The sequence below is a fragment of the Poromitra crassiceps genome, assembly GCF_964638095.1.
Source record: "Poromitra crassiceps genome assembly, chromosome: 9".
NCBI classification, from domain to species: domain Eukaryota; kingdom Metazoa; phylum Chordata; class Actinopteri; order Beryciformes; family Melamphaidae; genus Poromitra; species Poromitra crassiceps.
Window position 1 is genome coordinate 34,967,778 of NC_139630.1, and position 10,904 is coordinate 34,978,681.

The following is a 10,904-nucleotide window of genomic DNA, read 5'->3' on the forward strand; positions in this document are numbered from 1 at the left end:
ATCCATAAGAGACTTGAGACTTGACTTGGACTTGTGACCAAAGACTTGAGACTTGACTTTGACTTGAGCTCAAAGACTTGAAACTTGACTTAGACTTGCAAAAAATGACTTGTGAGCATCTCTGCTGTATACACACACACAGTCAGAAGCTCTTGCTGAAAGGCAGTGCTAGCCGGGGCAGCCTGTCCTGTTGTTGCTCCACAGCGTAGAGAGAGGCGTGTCTGGAGAGCTGATTTGCTTCAATGGATTTTCTCGAGTGCTGCTGCTCTCTCTCCACTAGGAATGAGTCACAGCGTCCATCAGGGAATGAAGAGGAATCTTTGGGGATTATTATTCTGATTCATGCACAGCTGTGGTCCGGGCTTAACCCAATCCCTGGTCGGGTGTTAGAGCGTTGGGGTAAACACAGAGATGTATTTGACAGAGATGCCATATCCTGCTGTAGCCTATATGCAGACGTGCACTATAGATGCTAATCGATGTGTTTGTGGTCATCTACAGCAATTCCACAATACATGCAGGGGCATTTTCACCTTGTTCTCAAATCAATGCGGGTGAAACACAAGCAAAGCTATTGTACAGTGTGGAGCATGTTGCAGCTATATTGCAGAGAATACAGTGGGTGGCTCACGGAGATTATATCACAGAACTAAACACACACACACACACACACACACACACACGGGTCTATGCTATAAAAGCTTGTGGGTGCACCACATTCTCCAACCACCATTCTGAGATGAGAGGTCTCTGTGTGAAAAATGCATTACCATGTTGCGGGGGCTTATTCAGGCAGGCAGTGGAAAAAAAATGAAGATTTAGAATAGTTTGCGTTTGTGCACGAGCGACGAGCGTGCGTGTGCATCACTGTGTGTGTGTGTGTGTGTGTGTGTGTGTGTGTGTGTGTGTGTGTGTGTGTGTGTGTGTCTGTGTGTGTGCGTGCGTGTGCGCACACTGCCTGCAAGCTAGGGAATAAAGGTTAAATGGAACACTTCTGTCAGTGTCCCTCCGTCCAGCTGCAAGCATTCCTCTCAACGCCCCAACGCCAGATTCCTACATGGAATTGCACAATCCTGTTCTCACAATCCCTCGGTACAGAAAAGAACAATGCATATTTAACAACAGCAAATTAAACAAAAACACACAAATGCTCAGATGAGACCGTGCAGATGTTGAGGACGAGCAAATCAATCATGGAGCAAATTGCTATGATGGTGAATTGGGGAGGGGGGAGAGGAGGGGGGCCAGGGGGGGGTCTCCCTTGTTTTCCAATGAATGACATTTCAGGAGGAAACACATTTGTAACACACCACGTACAGTAGCTATATTCTCGGTCGTTCCCAACCCCCCCCCCTCCCTCCCCTCCCCTCCCATCCAATTTACCAGCATGGGATGCATTTATATGCATGGGGGAGTGTAGCTTGCTTCATGGTTCTCACATGACTGCATATTAGAAGTCAGGTTGGAAGCCAATGGGGTTTCGCTGTGCGAGTGACGTCAGGGGGCGGGTCGCTACGCGCGCGCGCGTGCGTGTGTGTGTGTGTGTGTGTGTGTGTGTGTGTGTGTGCGTGCGCGTGTATGTGTGTGTGTGGAAGCCCCTCCGCCAAGCAGGCAGCTCTTGCACTGTAGGCGCTACAGTGTGCAGTGCAGCTCGGCTAGGCTGACCTCTCTCCGCACTGAATGGACTAGATTCCCCCAGCCAGCCAGCCACGTAAGAAGCACAGCAACACCACGGGAGAGGAAGGATGTCTTGCTGAATCGAGGGATAGGCCTGGGAAAGTCGGCCGGCTATCCCTTCCTTCCAATCCAGCAGCTAACTTCCAGCAGCAGACAGACGCACAGAGGCACTTTGCTCCTTCTTCTTCAGACCGAGAGAGGACGTCGACTCCCGCACACAACAACAACAAAGGAAAGAGCTCCAGCAGCACTTACCGGATGTGGGTTTCTCCTTCTTCTGTGGTAGATGACAATCACCGTGCATGGAGGATAACGCTATGATCCGGGGGAACAAGGCCGTGCAGCACTGACCTGGTTCTAGTTAGCAAGGAAGCTAACTAGATAGCCCTGCACCTGCTAACCATCACTTGTTGTCGATTGCAGCTGAATTCAGTAGATATAATAATTAGCTTGCAAAACTTGCTTATATTTTATTTGCATACGCTATTTCCCCCCCCCCCCCGTCTGTGCCTGCAAGTCGTAACGAGTAACGAGTTGTTTCTGTTTTATGAAACGTGCCATAACGTTTACCATTAACCCGGCGAGATAAGCTAGCAAAGAAGCTGCGGGCTAACTTGGCAGTCTTCATTCATTGTAACGCGTTAAAGCAAAGCAGACGTTTTGGTAACGTTAATACTTTATTGCGGTTTTTACTGTGCCTAAAGTAACAGTTACTCGCACTGTGAGATTGCAGCAGGTTGAACTTGAGTTGATAATGCTTTTATTTTAGCCTGCCTTGTGTCTTGAATGGGAAACAAAGGGGGGCAAATGAGTAGCTAAACGATAAATACCCCTTTTATTGTATGAGACCAGCCACCCAGCTTTGTCTGTCGATTGTCATTGATAGTCAGCCAATAATCGTTGCAGTAATATAGTCGCAGTAAAACATATATATTTTTTTCTAATTCACTCAGGATCAACTAGGCATTATTCGGCTATTTGCAATATCTTTGCACTGAGTTTACAACAATCAAAGTGGTTGCCTAGCAAGGAGGACAAGGAGGAGGAGGAAGGCCCCGATTTTGTGGAGTTATTACACTTTTCCTCATGAACATACAGAGGTCAAATCCAATTAACATTTCACGTTATGGGAGATCGCGGCACAAATCGCACGATTTCGAAGAATTGTCTTGCCTGAGGACTACAGAGTCGCACCAGAGCTTCAGTCCTAACCTCGGGTCCCCCAGCCCGCCGGAGACCCCGGACTCCTCGCACTGTATCTCCCGCATCGGGGACTACCTTTTGTTGGAGCCGCTGGAGGGAGACCACGTTTTTAGAGCCGCCCACCTGCACAGCGGGGACGAGCTCGTATGTAAGGTTAGTAGGCTGTTTGGTGGAGGTATTCAGACGCTGAATTGGCAGTGGTCCGCCTTTTGTATTACTATTCTTCTTATTAATTGATGGAAATGACAACGGGAGGAAACCCCTTACAACATGCCAGCACAATTGAAATGCATTTATCAGGATATATATGGCTTTTATTATGCTCTGAGTGATGGAGAAAAACCAACTAAACTCACGTTACCCACTTTTTTTGCAGAATAGAGTTAATCCCCCATTTTCGGACGACTATAATCTTTTACGAGGTAAATGTAATCATAGTAGGGTATTACATCATATCAAACGGATTATTGCCTTGGGGGGGAGGGGGGGGGGGGTAAATTAATGCTTTCTGTCTTTTCACCGACTGTAGGTCCTAGTTTACCCCCAATTTGTATTTATTACGAACTACATCACTAATTATCACCGTATTTCGATGCTTTCCCCCAAATGTATTGTACATATTCAACTCGAGGCACCCAGTTCAGTTCGGTGTCTGCTGGTTGGCTATTGCAGCAATCACCCAGGCTCAGTTTTTAACAATGCCCCGAGTGTAAATAGAGCTGGGAGAGAAGCCTAATGGAAAAAGTGAATGGGGCGAGCTGCGTGGTTTGGATTGCATGATGTAACACTGACAAAGGAGTGAGTAACCACGCACACACTCCTCTAAAAGCTCACCCCAGGCTTTTCTCTCTCACCGTTTTAAAATTAATGCGATTATGTGACTCCTTTGACGATCTGTTTGTTGCGTTATGCGTGCCCACAATGCACCTTTTGCTACCAAATATAGTCGAAATATTTGTTTTATTGCAGTGCTACTTTGTATGGAGAGACGCACGTGTGGATAGGGAACTTTACAATTTGAGCAGCTGTATTTAGCTCTGGCATTGACCATCTAACCATAGGAAATAGACCACTATTCCCTTTGTGCACGACCTCATGGCCCTTCTCCCCACCACATATGCAGTCCATATTGACTTTAGTGTATTACTAATTATAAGGCCATTGGGATGTCCCTGGGGTACATTCGACTTTAAGGGGAGCTTTAAGCAGGCTTAAGTGGCTTGATGAAACGAGATGATAGTTATATGCACCATTGGGCTCATAAGGAGCAGCATACCCAAATATCCCCCTATATTTTTGCCTTGGATAACGTGTTGCCATGGCGATAACACATTCCTGGCCTTTGGCACCTGCCTGTGAGATAGCTTCACTGTTTGGCCTCAGTTTCTTTGTATCGGTTTCAAAACGGCACCAGTGATCAATCTACCTCGCAGGATTGATCATTTCTGCCAAGCTGGAAGCCTAGAGCACTCACTACACTTCAGAGCTTGTATTATCGCAGTGTATTATTTAATTGTATTGTTATTGTTTATTTTATATATTTCTAATTTCATTGTGTGCGTTCTGTATTATGTGTATTGCATGTTATCTTGCTATGTCATATATAATATAATGTCACTTTTATCTATGTCGGTCTCTGCTCATGTACTTTGTGACTTTGTCTGTGAAAAGTGCTGTATAAATAAAATCTACTTATTTAATTGTATGAGCCTTTTTCACAGCTGCCATTTTGTGTCTAAAAGTCAGGGTAAACACAGGTGCAAATTAGGGCCCCGGCACTCCAGTACCTAAATGGACTGGAAGTTGGAAACCCTAATGCATGTTTTGGTGCACCGGTGTTACTCCCTGCCTTTTAGACACAAAATGGCTGCCATGAAAAGAGCCGTTTGACTGTGAGCAGAGAAGCCCTCTCACCTGAACCGACTGTCCTGAAAGTCAATGGAGGGTTCCTATGGAAACGAAAGAGACACTGCAACCCTGGGCTGCGGTGCATCCCAATTCACTTTGCTAACTTGCTGCGGTCTCTCAGGCTGTATCGAGCCTCTCTCCCTGCCTCCCACAACAAAGTGAAACACTAGTTTGGTGTCAAAAACACTGTGGCACATTTCTCACATCCAGCTTAATTAAAGGGCACTTTGCGCTCATCCAGTCGGGTTTCTAATTGCGTGTCTAGACTGTGGGAACGGGCCAAACATTTTACTGTTTGCCACTATTGGTTTAGAAGTCTCCCCGAAATGTTCTCCTCTTAGAAAGCATAAGATCTTGGCACCAAAACAACCACCGAATGGAATGGTTAGAGTGTAACCAGTGCAACAGTTTGATACATTGCCTTGGATAAGATTAGAACCTCAGCGAAATGCCTCAAATGACAATCGTCTCCCTTTTTATGCGATTGCAGGTTTTTGACATTGGCCGCTACCAGGAGTCGCTGGCGGCCTACTTTGCTCTGGGCCAGCACCAGCACATCAACCAGATCCTGGAGATCTTGCTCGGGGAGACGCGCGCCTACGTGTTCTTCGAGCGGAGCTATGGCGACATGCACTCTTTTGTCCGCACCTGCAAGAAGCTGCGCGAGGACGAGGCCGCGCGACTGTTCCATCAGATAGCCTCGGCCGTGGCGCACTGCCACGACAACGGACTGGTCCTCCGTGACCTCAAACTGAGGAAGTTTGTCTTCAAGAATGAGGACAGGTGAGTCCTCCTCAAACCCCCCAAAAGTCTCTACTGTAGTTTGCATTGCCTGGCTGTCACAGTGCACATAGTCAGTCACGCTCGTCTGTTTCATCTGTGAGTTGTGTGTGATATTTCAGTTCTGACAATGTAATCTGTGCACATCGCACTGAAGACGGCGTAAGCTGAGAGAATATTGACCAGAAATGCCCTTCCCAGATCTTACACAGTATGCAGGAAACATAAGCCTGCTGTGTTTCCCTCAGTTATTTCTGTGCAGTATTTGGTATCCCCCCCCCCTGTTTCTAGTGGAATTGCATTTTTTAGCTAACTCAGATATTGGCATATGGACTCAAATTTGGGGTGGACCATGTCCAGCAGAGGTCATAGTTGGACTTATTACAGCCCAGATAGCAGAACTGCCATTGAACAAGTGATACGCAGTGACAGACAAGTTGCCAGCACTGGCTTTTGTGCGACAGATGTTCAATTGGCTTTTGCCTTTTAAGGCTGCACTTCTGTAGAGATCAGCAGCAGTAGGGCTGTACACACACACACACACACACACACACACACACACACCACGCTTACAGTGCACACAGGCTTACTGACCCCTGGTGGCAGTGTTTGAAAGCTGCACCCCATTATAACTACCAGGCGTTGTCTGTTGCCATAGCAACCTGTCCACAACCCAAACTAATTTAGTATTCTTCAGAATCCCTGTTAGTAGATGCTCATTTCAAAATCAAAATTATTTTCTATAACCTCTTTCTCCTTACGGCCATTGTTGAGAGTCTGTAAATCCAATGCTAAAACAGCCAGTATGGCAGAGGCCACCCGATGCCCCTCTATTTGAAAGTGTGGCGTCACTCTCTGGCGCTCACTGTGGAAAAGGGAAGCTGAGCTGCCCCCATGTACTCAATACAGGTCCACTGACCAGCCTGCCTCCAGGGCTGGGATGACAAGCCCCGCCCCTAAATGATTGACGTCTGCTGGATTCGAAGAGTGATGCTACTAGACAGTATTGGGGCACATTGTATGGCCTATTTGGCTTGTCAAGAATCCTCTCTCACCTTTTCATGCCGTGTGTGTGTGGCTGGGTGGACTGGAGAGTACAGAGGTGAGAAGGAGGGGATGCTGCTTTAGAGACTGTCTGAGATGGAGATCCGTTCTGGTGTGATAAAGAGTCATGGTGAATACACATAGAGAGAGAGAGAGGGAGCAGACGTAAGGTGATAGCGCCATAGCAGGTTTCCACAGCATGTGTTGGGTTCCTGACCTGGTTATGTCATATTGCTGTTTAGCCATTGACCAACCGGCAAGACTGCGTCGAGTCAAAGGTTAGCCGCGAGTGGAATCCGACAGCGCAGCAGAGTCACCCTATGCCGCCGGCTCTGGCCCCACCAGGCCTGCTGATCTCTTCGCCCCTGCACCAAGCTCAAGAGATATTTTAGGATCAGCAGCAGCACACATACTGGATCCCGTATAGCTTAAATAAGGCTGTGCTATGATTAATTAATTCAACAGCCACCTGCATTTTTGTATCTGTAAAGTTGACCCGACTGACTGTAGTGCACAGGTTTGCACGTGTCCTACAAACAAGTTGTTATCCAGAGACGATAACATGCTGTGTTTGAATAAGCATCTGGCTCTTTCTCTCTCTTTGAGAACAAATCGAAGGACATTTGTCTCACAAGAACTGTAGAATTCTCCTGCTTGGGAAAATGCAGAAACACTCTCCAGCATATGAACATACGTTAGTGAAGTCTCCTGCTCCTCTGACAAAAGGAAATTACCATTACTGGCATGAACTGCTGAGCCTCTGAGTGGGCTTACGTGCAAGTGTTTGCACCTGCTGCAGACAGCAACGCTTATGTTTCTCACTGCTCCTTGACTTGTTTCCTAAACTGGAGCACGACCTGCCAGAAGATGCCATGATGACTACGTGCTCTCTTTGTGTTGTGCATCGTGTCTCACAGTCGAGTCCTCACACTTCTGCAGCCTTATAAGTGTCTCTCTTTGCCATGTGTGTGGAAAATGTGTTGCCTAAGACTCTGAGTAGCAATGTCTCTGAACCAGCCAGACATTAGTATCAGCACTCAGAGAGTAATATCTCTGAACCAGCCAGGCATTACTATCAGCACTCAGAGAGTAATATCTCTGAACCAGCCAGGCATTACTATCAGCACTCTGAGTAATATCTCTGAACCAACCAGGCATTAGTATCAGCACTCAGAGAGTAATATCCCTGAACAGCCAGGCATTAGTATCAGCACTCAGAGAGTAATATCTCTGAACCAGCCAGGCATTACTATCAGCACTCAGAGAGTAATATCCCTGAACAGCCAGGCATTACTATCAGCACTCGGAGAGTAATATCTCTGAACCAGCCAGGCATTAGTATCAGCACTCAGAGAGTAATATCTCTGAACCAGCCAGGCATTAGTATCAGCACTCAGAGAGTAATATCTCTGAACCAGCCAGGCATTAGTATCAGCACTCTGAGAGTAATATCTCTGAACCAGCCAGACAATATCAGCACTCAGAGAGTAATATCTCTGAACCAGCCAGACAATATCAGCACTCAGAGTAATATCTCTGAACCAGCCAGACAATATCAGCACTCAGAGAGTAATATCTCTGAACCAGCCAGGCATTACTATCAGCACTCAGAGAGTAATATCTCTGAACCAGCCAGGCATTACTATCAGCACTCTGAGAGTAATATCTCTGAGCCAGCCAGGCATTAGTATCAGCACTCAGAGAGTAATATCTCTGAACCAGCCAGGCATTAGTATCAGCACTCAGAGAGTAATATCTCTGAACCAGCCAGGCATTAGTATCAGCACTCAGAGAGTAATATCTCTGAACCAGCCAGGCATTAGTATCACCACTCAGAGTAAGTGAGTAAATTCTCTCACTGAAACGGCTCAACACATGCAACAGTTGATCTGTCACCTGTAATTGGGTTTCTTGGAATTAGGTCTTTTGAAAACCCTATTTATGGTGCTTTTATCTGAATGAAAGGAAATGTCCAACATAAAGCCCAGAGCTTTATGCGCTCTACTTCTGCCATCATGCTCAATGTGTTCTTTCCCCTTGTGTGCCTCCAGGAGCCTGGTGAAGCTGGAGAGCCTTGAGGACACTTACATCCTGGACGGTCACGACGACTCCCTGTCAGACAAACATGGCTGCCCGGCGTACGTCAGCCCCGAGATCCTCAACGCCAACGGCAGCTACTCGGGGAAGGCGGCGGACGTGTGGAGTCTGGGCGTCATGCTCTACACCATCCTGGTGGGGCGCTACCCGTTCCACGACGTGGAGCCGGGCTCCCTGTTCAGCAAGATCCGCCGGGGCCACTTCAGCATCCCCGAGACGCTCACGCCCAAGGCCAAGTGCCTGATCCGCTCGGTGCTGCGCCGCGAGCCCGCCGAGCGCCTCACCTCGCGCGAGATCCTGGAGCACCCCTGGTTCGCCTCCTCCGGGGCCCTAGGGGGCGCCGCCGCGGCAGGGCAGGGCAGAGGGGAGCGCGAGCAGGAGCAGACGGTGCCCGAGGTGAACATGGAGGAGGAGCTGGAGCAGTTCTTCAGCTGAGCCCCGACACCAAGCACAAAAAAAGGGACGACTCCGCCACCGCGGTCGGCTCGCCACGCTCACAGCAGAGCCCAAAAAAAAAAAAACGGTAGTTTAGAGATTAACAGGTGAACATTTGTCACTCACAATGAAGGTGTCTCCATTCTGTATTCCTTCCATCATTTCATGGAAAGCCTCGGCGAAAGCCCCGGCATGACAAATGGCATCTACACGTCACCTGGGGGGGGCCGCACTTCCCCTCGCGGGTCGCCGCCGCCGCCAGACATGCAAGTCGCAAACAATGTAGCAAAATGTTCTTTTGGATCTGTTTGGTTTTATGTGGGTGCTCTTTAAACGTAGAGACATACACCATTTTTGACACTACGGAAGGCATGAAGGGACAGGAGAACAGACAGGAAAACCAAGGAGAACAATTAAAAACGAACTGACAAACTGCAGCACCACTCCTTTTACAGTTTGCATTTTGTTTGTTTTTCTCACAGCTTTAGGTAGGCAGCGCCAATCCATAACCACTGACCCAGGGTCAGAGATCACAGCCCCCAAGTCCTACGGTTCACCGATTTCAAGGTGACGTTATCGCTGACCTAGGATCATTGGTTAAGAAACGGGGCGGCTCATGCCTGCTCTCACAATCCTCAATATGGAGGACCTCATCTTTGTTTTGTCTTTTCAAGTTTTGTTTGATCATCTCTCATTTGTGTCCAACATGACATTTGACCTTATTCAAAGTACTTTATCCCTGACATAGATGCTCACTAAGCTCCTCGACGTACTTGTTTTTCAGTGATTTGTGTATTTCTCTGCCCCATCAATATCTTAAGCCTTTACCACACTGTCTGTCTTCATTGCGCCACTTTTCATTTTTTAACTGACACCTTTTTTGTTTTTGTTTTTAAGCTATTCCGTTCTGTTGTTACTGCTGCTTTAAATATCCCTCCCTAAACCTCCATCCAAAAGCGTTCTCTTGGTATAAAAAGCCTTCCAACATGGCGTCATGCACTCGATGTGTTAAGGGTTAGGCGAAAACCAACGATTCCACCTCTTAAAAACTAGCTTCCTCTTTATTTAAATTCATTCTTCATTTGTAGGAACGAAAAACTTCAACATTTATTTAAATTGTAACAACTATATATAAATATAAATATATATATTTAAAAGTACATTGCAGGGTTTTTCTTTATTCAGAGATTCCTTTTTCATGTTATGATGTAGGCAATATCTTTCGACACAGGACAGGCACAACGGGGAAAATGTCTGTCTGAAGTTTTAGAATAAAACAATATATATCTTCTGTGCCAGTATTCCTGCGCCCGGCTCGCCCATGCCACCCGGTCTCCCTTATTTCTTTTCCAAACTTGGTTGGCGTTATTCAATGATGCCATCGCTATGACATGGTCTCTCTCTCCAGGACCTCATGTTAGTTTTCTACTGCCTGCGTAGGTTCTGTGAAAATCATGTTCAGAATGGGTACCAGTGGACATGTTTTTGTCGTATCTCAATGTTACTTGAATTTGTGTTTTTATCTAGTCATTGGCATGTGCCCTCTGAATGCTATAGCCTGCCTAGCAGGGGGAGAGGGGTGGGGGGGGGGGGGCTGCTTGTTTTCTAAGAAAAAGTTAAAAACGTGGAAAATTCTCAATTTGCTACTTTCTGAGTTGCTTTTCAAAACGACTTATTGCTTTTATGGATTTGTAGACTTGAGCTACCTTTTATTTAAGTTGGTGCTGATTTGGTGCTAATGTTTAGTCCCTTTTGTTTCA

General features: G+C 46.9%; 1 protein-coding gene across 1 annotated transcript; it reads left to right on the forward strand.

Annotated features, from left to right (window-relative positions):
* Positions 1–1,698: 1,698 nt before the first annotated feature.
* Positions 1,699–10,702, forward strand: trib2 (tribbles pseudokinase 2). The gene is made up of 3 exons (XM_083643179.1): positions 1,699–3,033; positions 5,279–5,571; positions 8,664–10,702. Exons 1-3 carry the CDS (start codon positions 2,764–2,766, stop codon positions 9,142–9,144), a joined length of 1,044 nt encoding a protein of 347 aa, XP_083499305.1. The 5' UTR covers positions 1,699–2,763; the 3' UTR covers positions 9,145–10,702.
* Positions 10,703–10,904: the final 202 nt, after the last annotated feature.